Source organism: Haplochromis burtoni, unplaced genomic scaffold, assembly GCF_018398535.1.
Source record: "Haplochromis burtoni strain Fernald_Lab_line unplaced genomic scaffold, NCSU_Asbu1 Contig_97, whole genome shotgun sequence".
Classification (NCBI taxonomy): domain Eukaryota; kingdom Metazoa; phylum Chordata; class Actinopteri; order Cichliformes; family Cichlidae; genus Haplochromis; species Haplochromis burtoni.
The window spans coordinates 332779-352792 of NW_024582458.1; the positions used below are offsets into that span (position 1 = coordinate 332779).

The 20014-nt window shown below is 40.3% G+C and overlaps 1 protein-coding gene across 4 annotated transcripts in view; it reads right to left on the bottom strand.

Moving 5' to 3' along the window:
• The window catches only part of LOC102312749 (SRY-box transcription factor 13), a 47563-nt gene that overhangs the window by 23093 nt on the left and 4456 nt on the right, over positions 1 to 20014 (bottom strand). For 2 of the 4 annotated variants that reach the window (XM_042222893.1, XM_005933485.2), the window contains exon 1: positions 3531 to 5467. The exons of 1 other annotated variant lie outside the window; for it this stretch is intronic. In XM_042222893.1, coding sequence (XP_042078827.1) covers positions 3531 to 3613 — 83 coding nt within the window. In that variant the 5' untranslated portion in view covers positions 3614 to 5467. Of the gene's footprint in view, positions 1 to 3530; positions 5468 to 17977; positions 19764 to 20014 lie in introns of those variants that run through there. One more of the 4 variants, XM_005933486.2, reaches the window with a different exon arrangement.

Consider the following 20014-nt stretch of genomic DNA (forward strand, 5'->3'; position numbering starts at 1 on the left):
CAGAGCTGCCACAGGTGGCTTTCACACGCCTCTGCACATACTCTGTGTGTGTGTGTCACCAAGTGCAGAGGTATGCACAGAATCTCAGAAGCCCGCACTGTTGTTGTCAGCGAGGAATGTGCGTCCAGGTGCAAGCATTTTTACAAGCACAAAGGTACTTCAAAAACAATACAATTTGTGCCTGAGGGTGAACAATGCAAACCAGTCAAAGTTATCAGGTTATCGCTTGCCTTCACATCTCTCTCTAGTTAAACACACACTTAGCCTATCTGCACTGACTGCACCTACGTGGAACCTGACCTTGTGCATACATGTATATATGCGGTGTGTTGCATGACTTAAATAGCACTGGCTTCTTCTAAGGTTATCTGATTGAGGCCTGTTTTTCAACCACCTACGGTGTTATTCAGCTTTTATAGGCGCTCACCACATGCTGCTAAGAAATCACAATGAAACAGACCTCAGAGCAGCCAAGAGTTGTTTTTTTCACATGTTTACTGAAAAATATTCCAATTATAGTTATATAATAGACATGGACATGATGATGTGTAGACTTTCAGCTTTCATTTGAGGGTACCCACATTCAAATGGGAAGAAGGTTTTAGGAGTTTCAGCTCCTTAACATGCGCCACCCTTTTTTTTAAAGGGACCAAAAGTAATTGCACTATTAGCGCCATTTCATAGGCAGGTATGGGCAATTCCTTTGTTATGTCATTATCAATTAAGCAGTAAAAGGCCTGGAGTTGATTTGAGGTGTGGTGCTTGAGTTAGAAGATTTTGCTGTGAACAGACAACATGCAGTCAAAGGACCTCTGCATGCAGGTGAAACAAGCCATCCTTAAGCTGAGAAAACAGAAAAAAAACCTTCTGAGAAATTGATACAGCATTGATACAGCGTTTGTTACATTCTGAGAAAGACAGAAAGCACCGATGAAGTCAGCACCACAAAAACACAATTCTGGAAAAACATCCTTTGGATAGATGGAACCAAGGTTAACCTCTACCAGAATGATGCCAAGAAAAAAGTATGGAGAAGGTGTGGAACAGCTCATGGTCCAAAGCCCAATGGCTTGGGTGTGCATGGCTGCCAGTAGCACCGGGACACTAGTGTTTTTTGATGATGTAGCACAGGACAGAAGCAGCTGAACAAATTCTGAGGAGTTCAGAGACATACTGTGTCTGACTGATTGGGCAGTGTTTCATAATACAAATGGACAACGACCCAGAACATACAGCAAAAGAAACCCAGGAGTTTATTAAACCAAAGAAGTCAAATATTCTTGAATGGCCAAGTCAGTCACCTGATCTTAACCCAAATGAGCATGCACTTGTTGATGACTAAACTTTAGGGTTAGGCCCACAAACAAACAGCAACTGAAAGCTGCTGCAGTAAAGGCCTGGCAGATCATTAAAAAAGAGGAACACTGCACAATGCCACTGCTGTACTTCTAGAGTTCTAGGGTTCTTGGCCTCCCCCCATGCAGTGCTCCGAACGTGATTTAAGCGCCTGCCAAATGCTGATTGGTTGACAAGGAAGAAGCGTGAAAAAACGTTAAAGATCAAAAGTACAGCATGAAAAGCACAGACAGTGGCTGCAGTGGACACTTTGCACAGTTTAATTCTTTGTTCCACTTCAGCTCTTTGTATGTTAGAACGTCACTTTTCGCTTCAGCAGTTTGACAGACCAACAGTGACACAAGCAAGAATAGCCCACGGACTGGCTGAACGACATACTTTGTTCACTGACGGCCAAACCGACCATCCCTAACTACCTACACACTATGAGCAAGCTCCTCTTGCTGAACCATAAATTGACTGGAGACCCGAGAAGTTGCATACTTTGCCTTGTGGCAAGTTGCATCTCTTGGTAACATGCTAGCTAAGCAATTTTACATGTTGATAGCTCTTCTTTGTGGACAAAAATATTAAATAATTATATTAAAGAAAGTATTCTATTTCTATATCTGCAAGTTATTAACTTAACCTAACTGCTTAGAAAACAAGCAACTGCAGTTTTTGCTAGCCAAAATTAAAGAGACGTATGATTCCACCTAGCTAAACAAACTGGAATAAAGCTAGCCAGACCTAGCGTTAGCTGATAACTACCACTAGCTCTGGCTAGCTTTGTTATTAACTAATAATTCCTAGCTCTAGCGTCATTAAAATACGATCACATTCGACAAAACACGTAATTAGTCTCTGACAGGAAGGACTCCGGGAGTTGATCCTCTGAAAGCAGACCACAGTGGCCTCGCTATCCAACCACAGTCATGGCTGCGCTGTTCCAGGACTACCCGCTGCGAGCTGAGCGCTCCCGCCACAACAGACAGGGAGGGGCTGGAGAATGACAGGGAGAGAGCATACCTCTGTCCTCTGACAAAAATGGCCTCCTTTCCTTTGAGCACTCAAAACACTGAAACGTTATACTTCCCATGACACAAGAATCACTTCACACAAAACCTTCAGTTACCCAACAAGTTGTAACATGTAAAACCCAACATTTCCCCCCAGGAGGCTTGGCAATGCAAATCCCTTCTGTTGTTCTCCCTTTCTTTTCTTTTCTTCCTTTGTTTCTTTATTCTTTTCTCACCGCTTGTTTTTCTTTTCACCTTACCCCTCCCAACAAGAGCAGGCTGCTGGGTTTATATCGTCCTTGTCGCTTTCTAACTGCTGCCTGAGGCAGAATAGCACAGAATGCACAATAGACGTAAGAGAGAGTGCCAGGAGCCATTCTCAGCAGTAGCGAGCAGCAGGATAAAATGTTAGACATCTAAAGCAGCCTACTTGGTGATAAACAAATAAAGACATTCTCTTTGTCGGTAGTGAGACTGACAGCTGTAATGGCAGAAGGTTCCTTCTGCCAAATGCAAAAAACAAAAACACAAAATCACTTACTTATACTTGGCTCAGGCACAAGAATCTATCAGGTCAAAAACAAACAAAAAAAAATGCAACAAACAAAGAAAAAGGTAAAATAACTCAGACCCTGATCTGCACGAGTTTCCATAGCCAGTTTCATCTCTGAAAAACAATCGCATTTAGGAAATTTTCTCACTTGTTGTTCAATTGTCAGCGGTGTCCCATGACCGAACTCACACTATAAGTTTCCAACCTGCTGTGCAGTCATGTTAAGACAAGTGCGAACCAATGTATAAACAAGTGTTTGTGGATATGTTTTGCAGCTAGCACTATTTGATTAGGGATGATAAAACAATTTAGTGTTCCGCACCAGCTATAGAGCCAGTGTGCCCACAGGGCCTGGCTCGGCCTTATCACGGCAAGAGCGTCAAGCAAAACATTACTCAAGCAAACCACATCACCAGTTCAGTTAGTGGTTGTGCTTCATTAGTAACACGGAGCATTAAAAACACACATATTCATTTTTTTTAAAGAAACATGCATCTCCTACTTTGATCAGTGTCTATTTAAAGGAAAAGCAAGACTGAATTAAAAGATGTTCACAAACACTTACACAAGCACACCTTGGACTCTCACCTATCCATCTACCCTCTGTAGCTGTCTGTACTGACCTGGTAGTGCAGAGTGGAAGCGAGGAGATCCAACAGCGCTCCCTGACTGGAAGAACTGGAAGAGATCTGCTGACACAGGTCATAGTGAGTGTTTCTCCCTCACCGGTAACGCCTGTCTTTTCTACTCTTCTGTTACCTCTGACCAGCCCCCCCCCCCAAGAGGGGAAGTACAAAGAGCCTGTTCAAATCCCATCGTATAGCTGCTGCGTTTGCATAATTAGCATGCTGTTTGCAGGTAACCTTTGCTGCTTACAGACGTGCATGACACTGATCGGAACTCAACCAGCCAACAGGTTTGATTGCGGTGTGATAAGCACATTCACGGGCTTTAGACACTTTCGAACACAGTCGGCTTTATTCTAGGCTTTTTATGATTTCCAGGATGTGTGGCGGGGTGGGGGGACAGAAAAATGCTGGGTGGGTGGTTGTAAAGGTAAGGGAATAAGGCAACCGGTCACAACGAATCAAAGAGACAAGCAAACAATTTTAAAACGAAGCAAAAAAAAAAAAATCTTTAAAAAAATCTTTACCCTACTATTTACCAAAAACTTTTTAATCAAAGCTCCGATTGCTTTATCGTGATCAGATCATTTGATAAAGCACAAATTTCAACATTTTGATGTACAATGCAGTATTATAAAGCCCCCTCCCTCACTGTTACCTCTCATTTTACATTGTTGGATGTAGTTTGGTCTCTGACTCCTGCGTGCAAGTGGGGAAAGGAGCTCCACAATTAGTTGCCGTAAGTGCACAGTGGTGTATAGTGCAGAGGTAATCTGATCGGACACACTCAAGCTGAAAATGTAGGGAATTCTGGTGTGATGCGAGATACAATATCAACCAGTTTGGCAGCGCTGCGAGAGTAGTTTTTTGAAGAAAATAAGTAAAGCTTCAGTGAGGTAACAATGTTTAGTCAACTATGTTGTAAATAGATACAAGTAAGCAAACGCACCTTTATGATGTTCCACAAAGGTTACATGGGAGACATACATGATTTTACTTGCCCTCTTTTGTTCCGAGCACTAATTATCTCCTGAAACATAACAAGAAGCCGTTCCATGTGCTCCATATAGCAACGTGATGATGTTTGTCATTGTGAAGAGAAAATGTGTCGTTAATAGGAACCTCTGCAATGCCATGTGTCTGTCAGCGTAAACAGTTAAAGGTGCTGGTGGGGATTCAACCTCAAAGGAACTGGATACTCAGTTATTTCCCAGCACAGAATAGTTCTTGTTCTACTTGTCCCGTCAGGCATGTTACTTTATTCTTTACATTAGGCGCCGACTACAGCCAAAGTGAGCCATTAAGCCATTATGCTGAGGTGCATCGTAAACACGCCATGTTTCATGACCTGTGAGTGGCCAGTACCTTTGTCCATATAGTGTATTATGACTTGATGTGAGGTAAAGAGTATCTAGAAAGTTTGCACTCATGCAGCTTATGGATGCATGGCAGTGTTTTCAGAAATTTTATCACTCAGTCTGCTCATCTAAATATAATCATCCCTGACTTGAGAAAAAGAAAATAAACATCTCAATGGCCTAAGGATGAAAAATTCACACTCTAGAAACCAGGGGATGATGTCAGGTGAGCAAGAAAAAAACTGCAGCTTATTGTGAGCATTCCTTTGCAATTTGTCTCACAATTGCAAATCACACTTTAAACTCCTGAATTTCAAACATGCACACAGTTTTACTTGACTTACACACCTTTTCAAGCTCTACTTCTCTGGATCTCCAACAGTTTAAGTCACTTTTATTCAACACTACCTGGCTGCTTTCACATTCAAAAGCTGCTTTTCAATCACATTTCAAGGCCGTCCAACACAACACTTGTACTGAACACTTGTAAGATCACGCTGAGAGATGAGGTCTCAAAGATTTGTGAGAGTATGTTTTGGTCTTGGATTTTTTTATTTATTTATTTTTTTAAATATTGGAGAGGTTTGGTAACATGTGGGTACACACACACACACACACACACACACACACACACACACACACACACACACACACACACACACACAGCAGCTTCCTTGTGTTGCTGACTGGGCCTCATTAGAGAATGAGCTCTTAGGACTGGAGACACAAAAGCCTTGCTCTCTTCCTCTTTCCTTCCCCTCTCTTCTTCTGTTCTCTTGGCCTTTTGATGTCAAGAGTACTGAACCATGGTGCATAGTCCAAAGAATAACCTCATCAAGCATACACACGCAGTTTTCCAATTTTTTCAAGTTTCTCTTTTTTCCTTTTAGTGTGCAATGAATGCGTGTGTGTGTGCGTGTGCGCACATACTATAAGGCCTGATAAGTTGCTGTTGTTCTGTGGTCGTTGGTCAGTTCATCACACACAAAGAGCAGTGTTGGGAGCTCCCGCACTGTGATAGAGTGATAGAGACATCACAAAGACTACATTTTACTCCCCTTTTCCTCTTGCAGTTCAGGGGCTGCCCCTCAGGGGTCCACCCACTGCACTGAGCACACACACACACACACACACGCCATTCCATTACATCTCTACATCACCTCGTACTTGCAAATGCAACAAATATAGATTTAGTAGAGGTTACGTAAAGAGACACAACATGAATGAAAACATTTAGCAGAGATGCATATTAATTCGTACACTGTGGAGCAACTTTATTGTATGAAGACTGAGCTCTGTTTGGGTTGGAAGTTTAAAATCCATATTTAATAAAGGGAAGAAAATAGTTACAAGAAGGGCACACATCACAATAGGGCTGTGCGATATGACCAAAATCTCATATCCCGATGTAAGAATTCTATCGTCCCGATAACGATATAAATCACAAAAATGTAAAATTTTCTGTAAATTCTGTGAATCTCGTGCAGCTCGATTTGCGTGAAGTGTTTCCAGCTGTGCTTCGTGTAGCTGGAGTCGAGTGTTTTAACCGATGCATGAAACTATACATTTTTAGACATAAGTTGTAACGGCCGCCGTTTTCTTTGTGAGTATTTATTACACGGCGTGCTGCGGGGAAAAGCCTGTTCTAACGTTTGAGTCTAAGGTTTATTTTTTAGCACCTGGCGGCTCTTTTTTGCTTCTCATCCGTGAATAATCTGCTCTTTCACGTGATTCAGTGTATTTTGAAAAGTCTCAACAGGATTTGGGCTTTATTGTGAAAGGTTTATGTGGAACATAAACAAGCGGACATGCGATGGTTTTACCGTCGTTGTTGCTAACGACAATGCATAAAAACAGGCGCTTGTCCAACTGTAGTGTTATATAAAATATAAGAGAAAGAGAGAACTTTAAGAAATTAATATAGCCACTACAGTGACCATCAAAACGATGAAAAAATATTGGCGTAAAGAGTTTATTTTGCGACACCACGAAACAAACGATAGCGTAAAATGAAATGATAGACGTTTTTATATCGTTATCCGATATATATCGTTATATCGAACATCCCTACATCACAATACATTTGAGAATCAGCAGCGGCACGAACGAGCGAAGAAAAAATGTTTTGCATGTCAGATAAGAAAGCAAGAGGAATGAAAATCTCATACACACACCATGAGCGTGGCAAGAAAAACAAAATAATTCTGCTTGCTGGCCCGTGAATAGACTTCCTGACAATCTGAGGTACTTGAATCATTCTATGCACTGCTCATGGTGTTTGTGGCATACATGAAGTAACCTGCAGTAGAAGAAACTCATGGGGAAATATATTCTGGCTGTGAGCTAATCAAACGAAAAGACACACAATTATACATATATTTATTCGTACAAAGTAGACATCAAACATTTTCCTAATTTACCATTAAATGAAAAATTCTGCTATCAGAAATTTAAGATAGCATATCTAAAGAGTTTCACTTACAAGTGTGCCAAATAGTTTAGATATGATACTAAATGCTGCAGCAAATACATACTGTATTTTTCGAATTATAAGACGGATTAAGCGAAACAAAACAGTCAGATAAGTCAAACTTTACTCAACTCATTCTTCCTGCTTCCTCCACTTGCGTACCATTGATTCATTAATGTTAAAGTCTCTCGCAGCTCGTCTGTTGTTGCAGTTTATTAATGACTAACCTGGTATTGTGGATGGATTATCTCAGTTGTTCTCCTAAATGAAGTTTGGTCCGTTTACAGCATCCTGCCATGCGATTGCATTTGTCCCTAACCATCGGGAACCCTCACATTAACTTTTATCGAGTGGAAAAAAGTTGGCTTTCATCCTCAAGCTTCACTGTGTTTATGCTATGCTAACATAGCTGTGTAGCTAGCCACCATGTAGCACATGTAGCTAACTTCCTGCTAACTTCTAACTCAGTTTAATTTAATAACTTCTGTTTTCATGGATGCCTGGATGTTAGACTTAATTGTTACACCTGGTAAAGCAGCAACGCTGATCATTTTATTACAGATGAAAGAATTTAGACAGTTTTTTACTCTCAGTGTTTGTTTGACTTCGGGATCTGAAGCAGACGGAGTTTTGGACCCAGATTCCTCTTGACTACAGTAGCCATAATGTTCCAACAAACCATCAAGAGGTGTGGCTTTGTAGCTTACCAAAGTCATACTAAAACATTTTTTGACAGATTTTTGAGAGCCGTGTACCACAGAAAATCAGTTCGAGGTCAATAAGCACAACCAGAATTCATACATAAGGCGCACCAGATTATAAGGTACACTGTCGATTTTTGAGAAAATTAAAGGATTTTAAGTGTGCTTTATTGTCCAAAAAATACAAAAGTACAAATAATCTCCAGTCAATGAGAATATGTCATCCTTGTTTTTATTGTATGGTTCCTCTAAGTCTTAGTAATCAAGTCAACACTCATTCTAAATGAGACATATTAAAAACTATGTATTTTCCCCAGAATAGTACATGATGCCTTTCTCCACAATACAGTTTAGTTTTTATAGGGCTGGGCCATATCATACCTTTCACGGTAATACCGGTATAATGTTGGGCAACGATAAGAAAATGAAATATCGCGATAGAATATGGATAAAATGCGCATGCGCAGTGCTTTTGTTTTCATACGCACATGGTGGAAAAAGCATGGTGGCGATGGAGAATGAGAAGGGCGATGGAGAATGAGAAGGGCGAAAGCGGCTTTCGTCCATCAGATACACAACAAAGCACTATTTTTGGTAGAGCATGCTAGCGGGCTGTCGTTATTACCGTGTTTTTTGGAAAATACGGCACACTTCTGAAAATCAACAGTGCCCCTTATAATCCCATGTGCCTTATGTATGAATTCTGGTTGTGTTTACTGACCTCGTAATGATTTTATGTGGTACACGGCGCTCGAAAATCTGTCAAATGTTTCAGTACAACTTTGCTAAGCTACGAACCCACACCGCTTGATGGATTGTCGGAGCATTACGGCTATTGTAGACAGGAGCCTCATGGAGAGATACGTACTGTGCTTCAACATAATATTACCGTATTGTGTGTGTATAACCTCTTTTTAAGTTTTGTGGATATTATACATGTTTATGCTGAGGATATGTCGGCCAGTTTCCACTGGAAATGCTTTTTGGTTAAACTGTCAGCAAGGAATTTGCACTGTTACGTTTTTATATAACTTTAATGCACATAAAAAACAGCTGCTTGTTTAAGTGAAAATAAATTGATGGGGGTTTTTTTGCACTAATAAAGTTGTGGAGTTGTAAAGTATTTTGTCTAGTATCAATTATATCGTCAGTTATATCATTATCGCAAATTTTCAAATGTATATCGTGATAAATATTTTTGGTCATATCGACCTGTTCTAAGTGTTTACATGACTTAGCGATCAGAGGGTTAACACATATTACCTCCTTCTATTGTTGTTATGGTCAACTGTAACCCATGCCATCTTAACCAAATATAGAGCTGAATAACTAGTTTTTGCAGTTCCCATCACAAGCTCCCCATACAAATCCTAACATCAGTAAGATGGAAACATTAGTGGGACAGCTGCTTTCTTAGTAAATGGGCACCATCACCTCAAAGCAAGAGGACAAAGACGTGCACGTGAGGTTAACCGTAGATAAAGTGTGTAGAAGGGGACAGCATAACATCTACCAAAGTAGGGTTAAAATGTGACTTGGAGTCGAAAGTGCTTTGATTCATAGTGACATCACAATTTTAGCTTACTATACTGTAAAATAAATGTTGGTTGCCCAATGCGGCAGCTATATTCAAGCAGTACCAACTGCACATGAAATTCCCTGGGAAAATGGAGGTTCAAGTGTGCAACCAAAACAGGAAGAGGATTGTGCTTTTCACAGGTAAATGAAATCACGGACAGTTGGAAAACCATAATAACTGAGCAAACTCTGGTTGCAAAAGCCTGAAGCAGGAGTAAACCTTAGTTTGGCTTGATCTGAGACTTAAGGCTTCAAAACCTACATTTAGTTTATTTCTATTAGATCAGCAAGTAAAAGAGTCTGTCTCCTCATCAGCCCAACAAAAGAGGACGGCGATATCGTCTTTGCTAATAACCATCACATTGATTTTATGGACATTTCTTTAACAAGAGATGGGCGGTTCTAAATATCAAGGCCTGGTTTGCATGCTGCAGAAACAAGCTAACTCAACATCAGTTAGTTACTCTGATGCATACTCCACACAATGAAGTATGCATTTTAATTAGATGGGTTTAACATAGACGTTACCAGAATACTAAGAGACAAGTTAAGATCATCTTTCAGTCCCGATGTATGATCGGCTAGCTTAGATAAGGCGTGCCCCTTTGTTTTCCTGCACCGATGAGCTCAGAATAGTAGAAAAATAAATGCCTTACTTACTAGGTGATTAAAGTAAATTCACATCTCTTAAAAATGCATTCATCTCAAAAGCCATGATGTATTCTCTCCATCTTTTCTGGTTTTATCAGTAAAAAGTTGTGATATCTTATCAAACTGCTGCCCTGGTATCAGGACCTGCATAATGCTGAAATTTTGCATGTCAGCATTTGTCCATCTGTCACATAGGTGTTTTTATTTGTAACTTATAATAATACATTTACATAGAGTTTGAATAACTGATTAGCACCTATAAATGAGTTCACCCAAACTGAGTCATCTGCAGATCTTTAGCAACGCTGCTTCTGCTTTTGTTTCCTTCCTCCCTAAAAAAAATTATCTGTATCTGCTGAAGGTTTAACAAGGACTTAGACTGAACCTGCACTGCGTATGAGTCAACACAGACCACAAAGATGTGCTTAGTTTCTTCAGCAAAACCACTAAGACTTTTGTCTGTCGTCAAGAGATCAAGGACAACTGCTTGATTTCAAAAGCAGTCCCATTTCAGTCCTTCTTATTAATACAGGAATGAGTCAGGCTTTGTCTTAAGCTCTGTGTGGTATTTGTCAAACAGCTTCAGTCTATCTCTGATAAGAACAATCAAGAATTTACATTTAAAGATGAATATTACTAACCCCTGACATCGCTCATTAAAGGAATCGCTTTGACTTTGCATCCTACCTTGGTTTGCATACTACTGTCTTCTGTTCGTTTTCATCGGTTCTATTGAGTGACGGTGTAAGGGGTTGTGGTTTCTCTTATTCATCTTGTTGCGGTGTGGCTGACTTTCAGCAGAACTGATAAGCACAAGCTTTTTGTGTTTCTCTTTTAACAAGGTAGAAGCAACCACAGCCAACACTGGTGTACTCCAAAATAAAAGTTTGGGTATTTGTTGCCACACAAAGTCCCAATTTACTGCACTTTGTTACAATTTACAACATACAGTCCGTGTATTTGACTGCTAAACTAAAGCAGACTGATGCAGAATGGAATTACTTTCTCATCTTTGTCAGATAGAGCAGCATGCGCGAATACAGACAAATGCATGCCATCAATTTAATTTCTCTTTTCCAACAGAAGCAGCACAACTGTGAGGGTTTTACAAGCACAGAAAAACAACAGCGCGGGGAGGTGAAGAGGGAAAAAAAAGACTTTAAAGGCAACATTGAAAAGATTCAGCTCAACAATCTTCCCAGTCAACAGGTACGTGAGGCGAGGTAAGAGCACAGTTTAAAGTTCACAGGCTCTCCAGACAGCAGCTGCTGTGCTGCTTCAATGCGCTTTCAAGCACGGATTGTTTGCGATTCTCAGCAGAATTAAGTGTTTCAGTGTCCAAAACACTAAAAAAGGACAAATCCATTAGTAGTTGTCCATATATGTAAAAGAAATAGATAAAATAAACATAAGACTTATGTGTCTGTGTTTGTCTGTTTTTATATGGAATATAAAAATGTTCCATAGTACTACTGATGCTAATCATGGTAACACCACTGTACTGAAATATATCAGCCGTGACAGTGATGCCTATATGTTCTTACAGTATGCACCTCCATAGTGTATTTGGCTGAAAGTTAACATTTGTAGAATATTGACTAGAGTAGAGCTGACCTTTGCCTATATGTGCTTCAATGGAAAATTATGGAAGAAAAGAAAGAAAAAAATGAGAAAATAGTAATTAAAATAATTAAAAGTTGTGATTGAAAACTACACTAAAAAAATAGCGTTGTGTCGTAGTCTTTTTTGGCAATGGGATGACTTAAATCACTCAAGTGTAGAGAGGTGGACGCAGTCTGCAGCAAGAACTGTGCAAACAAAGGAAACTGTACTACTAGTTACAGTATTAACAAATCCATGTTATACACTTTATGTAATTGTATTATAAAGCATTTCACTTTGACATGTCACTGTCATCAGTACAGGTATACTGTGATGCTCCTACCACAATACACTGTCTTTTTTAATACAGCCAGAGCTCTCTTGCAAATGAGGTTTTATTCAAATCATATGGTCAACAAAAAAATGGATTAAAATAGAATTCGTTGTCACCGACTAAAATACTCCAAGTATACAAATTTGAAACTGATCTCGCTACACACTGTACTCCATTCAGTGACAGTATAATGCACGGTTCTATTGTTTGTTTGTTTTTTCAAAATTTGCAGATGACACATGTACTTTTTTTCATTTTCTACAAAATTTAAATGCATGATTTACTAGGTTTTCTATAATATGGTACTTTTTACACATTGATGCAAAGTCTATGCATTCGTTTTCCACTACAGCCATCCATATGAAAATACTCCAGAGTGATAAAAAAGTAAGTTTTAGTAACATTTAGAGTTAACTCAGTTGTTAACTTTATGTGACTGTATGTCTCCAGTACACTAACATCAACGTCAAACACATCTAACCCGTCCTCTGTGTTTAAATCCTGCTTAATACGCTTCATAATGTGCTCTCTCTATGACCACTGCGTCTCTCTTTCTCAAAAGCTTTCTAAATAAGATGTATAAATAGGCTGATGACACAACCGTGCCCTTCACAAAGACACCGAGGAGAGAGAAAAGAGAGGAGAACAGGACTCTGGCTTTAGTCACAGCCCCTTTTATTCTCCTGCTTTTCAGAAGCACAGGTTAAAAAGCAGCCATCTTTCTTTTCATGTCTCACTCTCGTCCCTCTTTCTCCCTCTCTCTCGCTCCCTTTTCTCTCTTCCCGTTGCGTTCACCGAAACAGGTCGTCTATTGTGGCGGCTAGCGAAAGGCTACTGTGGCATTTATCAGAGGAGGAGGAGGAGGTGGTGGTGTGCTGAGTGGGGAGAGAGAAGACAAAACACACTCCCAATAAAGAGATAGAACAAGAGAAGGAGAAGAAAGGATGTGTATGAAGGCCACTTTTTTTCTCCTCTTCCTTCACAAAGCCCCTCCACCCCCATTCCCTTTTCCACCCCCTGCTCCTTCAGGCTAGCTCAGACAAAGGAGGCCCGACTCTCACAATGTGCTCTCTCTCCTTTAGCCTGGCACACTTTATATCCTCACTCCATTTACTGCTTCTTGAGAGCACCCACATGTACATAACGTGTGTGTGTGTGTGTGCGCGCATGTGTGTGTGTGCGCGCGCATGTGTGTGTGCATGTTTTCAGGAGTTTCTAATGGTCATGGTGGTAGCAGTAGTGGGGGGGAGAGGGGGGTCTATATTTGCAGAGGGTCTCATAGACCAAGAGGCCAGGACTCTGAGACGTTACTATGGCAACGCCTTTGAGCAGTAGGAGCACAACAGGTGATTCTGCTGAGGGACTGTTTGTTTCGGCACTGGCAAACTGCAGGAGGTCTTTGCTGCGTGTGTGTGCGCGCGCACGCGCGAGTGCATATGTGTGCTTCAGCTTCACAAGTACAGCTGCGTATGCAACAACTTAGTGCCATAGATCTTAACCAGCTCCAATAAGCTGGAGATCATGTCTGAAGTAGCTGGCTGACCGCCGTAATGACACAGTCTGCCTCGCTACGCACACAGACCCAGCCCATGGTCCTGACTACACAGCACATACATCAAGATAGTGCCTGAAAATAGGAATACACAACAGAAGCTCTGCATAAAAATCACAATATGCCCCACTGCCTCTTATGTTAGGGCTTACAGAGAAATCCATTCACATAGAGAGGCCTGTTCAAGAAGGAGAAAGAGAGATGAAAGCAGGAGAACAGAAAGCTGTAGGGGAGCTCTAGATATTCTACAGTCAGGATATGCACTTACTGGCCATTTTGTTAGGTACACCTGTTCAACTGCTTGCTAGGCTACATGTCTAATCAGCTAATTGCACGGTAGCAACTCACAAATGTAGACACAATCAAGACGCCCTGTTGAAGTTCAGGCTGTACATCAGGATGTCGTAAAAACTGGAGTTCTACTGGGATTTTGCCACACAGAATGATCTGAAAAACAGAAAGTGGGAGAGCATGCCTTGTTGATGTCAGAGCAGAATGGCCAGACTGCCTCGAGCTGACCTCAAATTACCACTTGTTACAACCAAAAAGCATCTCTGAGCACACAACAGGTCAAACCTTGAAGCAGATGGGCAACAGCAGCAGAAGACCTCGTCGGATGCCACTTCCGCCTGCTACAAACAGGAAAACTGAGGCTACGATTCGTACGGACTCATCAAAATTGCACAACAGGAGACTGGAAACACACAGCCTTGATTTCTGCTGCAACATAACAGATTTGGAATTTGTCAACAAGAACAAGAAAATGGATCCATCCTGCCCTGTATCAAAGGTTCAGACTGGTGCAGGTGGAGTAGTGATATTTTCTTGGCACACTTTGGGGGCCCCTTTGTACGAGTTCAGGGTTGTTTAAATGCCTACCTGAGCAGTGTTGCTTAGGATGTCCATTTATGTCCACTACCTATCTTACGATGGCTGCTTCCACCAGTATAATGTGCTACAAAAGGGGTCCAACCTGACACAAGCAAAGTATACCTAATAAAGTGACCAGTGAGCATATACCGTGTGTAAAGCAACTACGACTTATAGTTTAATAATAAGTGTAAAAGCAATCTTGGGGCTGAGCTTGACTGAGTACTACCAGCTGCCTGCACTCAGTAACTAGCTGCCTACAACACCATGTTTTATATAGCAAAAGTTTTCACTTGCTCAAATACACTGAAAGAGTTTTTGATCTGATGCGGCATCATAGATGGCAGCGATACAAAGACATTAATAAAACCGTTATGGTGTGTTAACATTACGGTAAAAGTTTGGTTGGATTTACATACAAAACTGCTTGGTGATATGGAGTAAAATAGTTACTAAGGTAAGGTTAGCAGGTCTTCATTATCACAATATAATGTAATAACAAACATGTAGTCACAGCCACAAATCAATAGTCAATGTTTGTTTTTTTAAAACCCAACTGTCTGATGTTTTGTTAACCCATCCATCCACTCTGACCTCCACCCCGTGCAGACCCTTCTTCTTATCTGCATTAACCACAAAAAATGTGGTCATTCGACTTTTGGGGAGAAAAAGAAAAGGTTCTTTTCATTCCTTTTTCTTAGATTCAGTAACAGCGTGCTTATCTCCTGGGCTGCCAGATGACAGAGAAGAAAGAAGAGCCCAGGTAGAAAAATGGATTTGCTGCCTTTCCTATTAGATGTGCAGAAACAGCTAAAGGTTAACTTTAGGCTGACAAACAGGACTGAACACTTTTTGCCAAGCAGATTATTTTTGAGAGGGTAAGCTTTTCGGTTTGTGAATGAATAAGGTGAAGAAAGCCAAAAATCAGCAGTTGATGGAATCTGCCAGCAATTACTGTGTTATCGTTTTTAATTCCTTTGTTTCACGGAGCTCTGCTGTTTTCACAACTGCTCTGACTGAGGCCCACTTTTTGCACTGGCTGACATGCTCTTTCAACACCACAAACACACACACTGTACTTTACTGTGGCACACACCTGTGCTGCTGCTGTAAATACTCACTAGAGCACTAAATGCATACGAATCCACAGCTGAAAATAGTCCCAAGACAAGTGCACTATTTCCTGCTGTTTGTGCCCAGCTGTTTTAATTACAGAGCCTTTTAAAAAAAAACAAAAAAAAAAAAACCAACTTTAAATGCTTTTTTCCCCCAATTTTGACTACTTCTAGTTAAATACTATTGCTGACTAATGAAGTAGCTTAAAGAGTAAACTAAATATAGCTCTAGGATTTGAAAAGAAAGCTGACCATTCTTTCCAGTTAGCAGGCATCTTTTGTTTTTGGAGGTGACGGGCTGATAAGGTGCTTCAATGCCACATACAGAAATTTATCTGGGTGGTTTTGCCTTCAATTGTGTTAAACTTCAGGCTGCGATAAAACTGAAAGAAAGTGAACAAGAATTAAAACATGGAAAACTAAATCCTTATCTCATCTCAAGGAACAGCAGTAAGAACAGCAAAGGTTTGGTGTTCGGAGGATGACGGTGTCCACTGCTGTAACTCGGCTTCGCTTCTCTCTTTATTTTGCAGAGATACAACAGCTTGGATGCATGTGAGCGCATGATTTTAGACAAGTTATCGCGCTCAGCTGTGGAGAGTGGGAGATAAAAGCCAGAAGAGTGTCTCCTGCATTACCGACGATGTGTGTCTGCGCCCCTATGCCCCCTCTTTCATTTAACATTAATACAATCTAATGTTACCCCACAAATGATAAGTCATCAAAGAAGTTCAATGCAGCGGAGGAGCGCTGGCCTGTTTTCCATGCTGCACATACACCACAAAGTCAAATACGCAACTAACTTCTAGCAAACCGGCACATAATGGCCTACTGTCGCTTTAGATTTCATTGATTTTTAAAAAGGAAATGCAAATCATGCTGGTGGAGCTGTTGCGGAGCAAACAAACGGTCTCTGGTCATTTGCAAATGGCACTATAGACCCACACACACACACACAGACAACAAACAGGTATACAGTTTTGTGTCCTGAAATTTTTTTTTGAAAATTTAGGTTTCACATGACAACAGAGCAGCGTTGTGCAGGAGAAAGTCATGTAAATGAACCAGGAAACCGGTGTGTTTTTATTTGTGTGTGCAGGGCTCGTCTATCAATAGAGTGTTTGTGAATTCTCTCAGAAATAAACAAATCGGCTGGAAAAAGGGTGGGAACAAGCCGATTATACCTTTATCTTTAACCGTGGCAAACAAAAACAGACGTATGTCCATGTGCACTTCTCTGATAGCCATGCAAATCTGTTGGTTAATTCTGAGAAAGCAGTAAAAGGCGCTGAAACGTAATTTAATAAGGCCTTTATGTCACTCAGCAGCAAAAAAAATGAATAAACTGTCAGCGAACCTGATCAGTGCAGGCATTAATGCTATCTATTAAGCCAATAATAACCTCTTTAACGCACTTTTATCTTGATGAGAGTGGCACAAAATCCACTCATCATCATGTTTATTCCTTTTTTGTTCTTTGTACGTTCTTCAAATTAAGGGGCACGAAAAAGTCTACATAAACCTGCTCATTCACGTCCCGCATGCCAAACAATAGAGAGCCGTTATGTGACGAGCATTATGGGAACAAGAGAGACAAAAGAAAAACTCGCTGCATACTTTCCAACAAAAGCCTCCCTCTCCAGCGCAACATTCAGCCAAACACACCTAAGTCCTGTAGGAGCTTGTATTCTGACATTGCGTGCTGAATGAACACACGTGCATGCAATGCAGGCGTGGAGAGGAAAAGTTCAGAAAACTTTTTTTCCCCTCTCTCCTTGTTGTGTGTTTTTCTTAAGGGATTAGAAAGTGATCAAAAGTAGCATGAGAAACACGGCGCAGGGGCCAGTGTTCGAGAAGGGTTCCGTTCTTTCTTCTTCGGAGATGATTTACAGCTGTTGATAAATAGCCTGCTGTGGTTTCGCCCCCCTCCTCTGGCTTTACAGCGCGTTTTTATGGGCTTATGACAGCATTCACGGATGGGTGAGCGCACATTCAAAGCACAGCTGGCAGAATGTAAATGAATGGCATGCCAGGGGTACAGCAATCCCGTCGATATATTTTAAAAAGATAAACAAAACAAGTGTAATGTGAAGCTTTTAGTGATTAGATGCTTCAACCGTGCAATCAGATATAAGCCTGCAAGACAGTGAACCGCGAGGACACAGTGAGTTTGGTAAAACAAGGCTTTGCTGAGGTTGAAGCAGGTATCTTACCTTGAAGGTGTGTGCAGATGTACACAGCAGGGTGTGTGTGTGCGCGCCTGCAGTATCTCTGAAAGTGGCCCATCACCAGTGTAAGACTTGTGTTTTATCACCCGCCCAGGATGAGTCTTCCTGTGTGTTTGTGTGTGTGTGTTTCCTCTCAAGTACAGTTATCTTTCTTTTCTTTCCTGTACCAAGGCAACAGGTGGAAAGTGTCTTTAAAAAGTCCTCTGAAGAGTGATGAGCGATGTTAAGATGAAGCAAAGGCATTCAACCAACCTCTCCACCTTTGTGTTTCCTTCACAAAGACATGACTTCTAACATCTCCACCTGAGATCCTTCCATCTCCACTTTTAATTACTGCACTCTCTCACCCCGTTTGCTTCAGTGATAACAGAAATGAATACAAGGAGCACCTTGAAACTTCTCCGTTCATCCGCTCTATCAAAAGCTCCCTCTCTTCGGCACGTGTGCTCGACGCACCACACTTTGGTCTTTGTGATAGTGATGTACAGAATCATTAAAGACTACATGTTCACGGGTCACGATGGCTTAACGCGAGGAAAAAGAGGCTGTTAGATAATGCAAAAAAGCCCATTGTGAGGCACAGAAGCTGACTGCGATATCACGTTCCTATCAGGGACATGGTGAAGAATTAACCAGAATAATCACACTTTATAAAAGCCAAGCACCTTCGTCACCAGAGAAGCCTGAACACAGGCAGGAATTTACACAGTGTGATCTTAAACAGAAATATTTCATCAAATTAAACTGAATATCTAAGCACTGTTTTTACCAGAAAAAAAACTGTTTTTTTAAATATTCAGCATATTTTCATTTAAGAAAAACAGCAAATAGCATCAACAGCGCCATCGATTAATCAAATAATCCAAATCCACTCAAAAACAATTCACTGAACACGATTTAAAGCATTGCAAGAGTTGATTAACTTGTTGCTACAAAACACAACAAAGCAAAGTTATTACTGATCTTGGTGACTGACACCTAATATGTCACAGTTTACCTACTTTTTTATGAGTCTCTTCTTACTGCATTCAACAGATCTTTCCTTTAGGCAGGCACCAGGCGGGAGAGCTTTTAAACACGCAGCCATTTAAACTGGTCTGCACATTATTTCTGCACGAGGAGCCAAATTACTTTTGCTCAATTTAACTTTTTGTTTTTGCAGACCAAAAGATAAGTCAGTGAGACGTTTTACGGGAGATACACCTATACACAAGTCAGGTGCAGTAAGAGTAAAAGTGGGTAATAAGAAACTGAAGCGCAGGTCTGAGAGGCTAGCCTTGACTCAGAAAATAATAATACTATTAATAGTAATAATAATAAACTTCATGTATGTAGCAGCTTTTAAAAACAAAGAAAAAAGGGCTTTACAAGATAAGACAGAAAAAAAGGCAAATAAGACATTTAAGAGTAAATGAAGGTGGGACATTAGGTATTGTGTTGCCATTACATAGTTTGTCCAACAGTGGGCAGCGATGACGCCATAAAATACTGCGATTTGAACGGATTTTTGTCAAAATTAAAAGGTAGATATTATTTTGTTTTTATAACAATCAGCTGACTGAATTTCTTTTCTAATAATGTTCTATAAACACAACACATGATTTTATATGTTTTAAGGGATTGTTAAATGTTGGCTTTGCAGAAGTATCAATATAAGTACAAGTCTCTAAACTCTATCACATGTGAACTTATTACCACAGTAATTAATTGATATTATAATTAAAGAGTAATTAATTAATTAATATTATAATAATTATTAATATTATGTTAATAAAATGATAATAACTACAAATACTAATTTTTCGATATCTAACTGTGAAATTTTTTTTTTATTTAAATTGTTTGAAAATGTTTTCTTACATTTAAAGCTGTCATATTTTAGCCAGCCAACATGCAAAAGTAGGAAAAGCAGTAAATCATCACATCAGAGATCAGAAAACATGCAACTTTTTTGAATATATAGTTAAATCAGTGTTAAGTCAGGTAAACTTTACTATCAAAGAGCTGTTTTTTTTTTTTTTT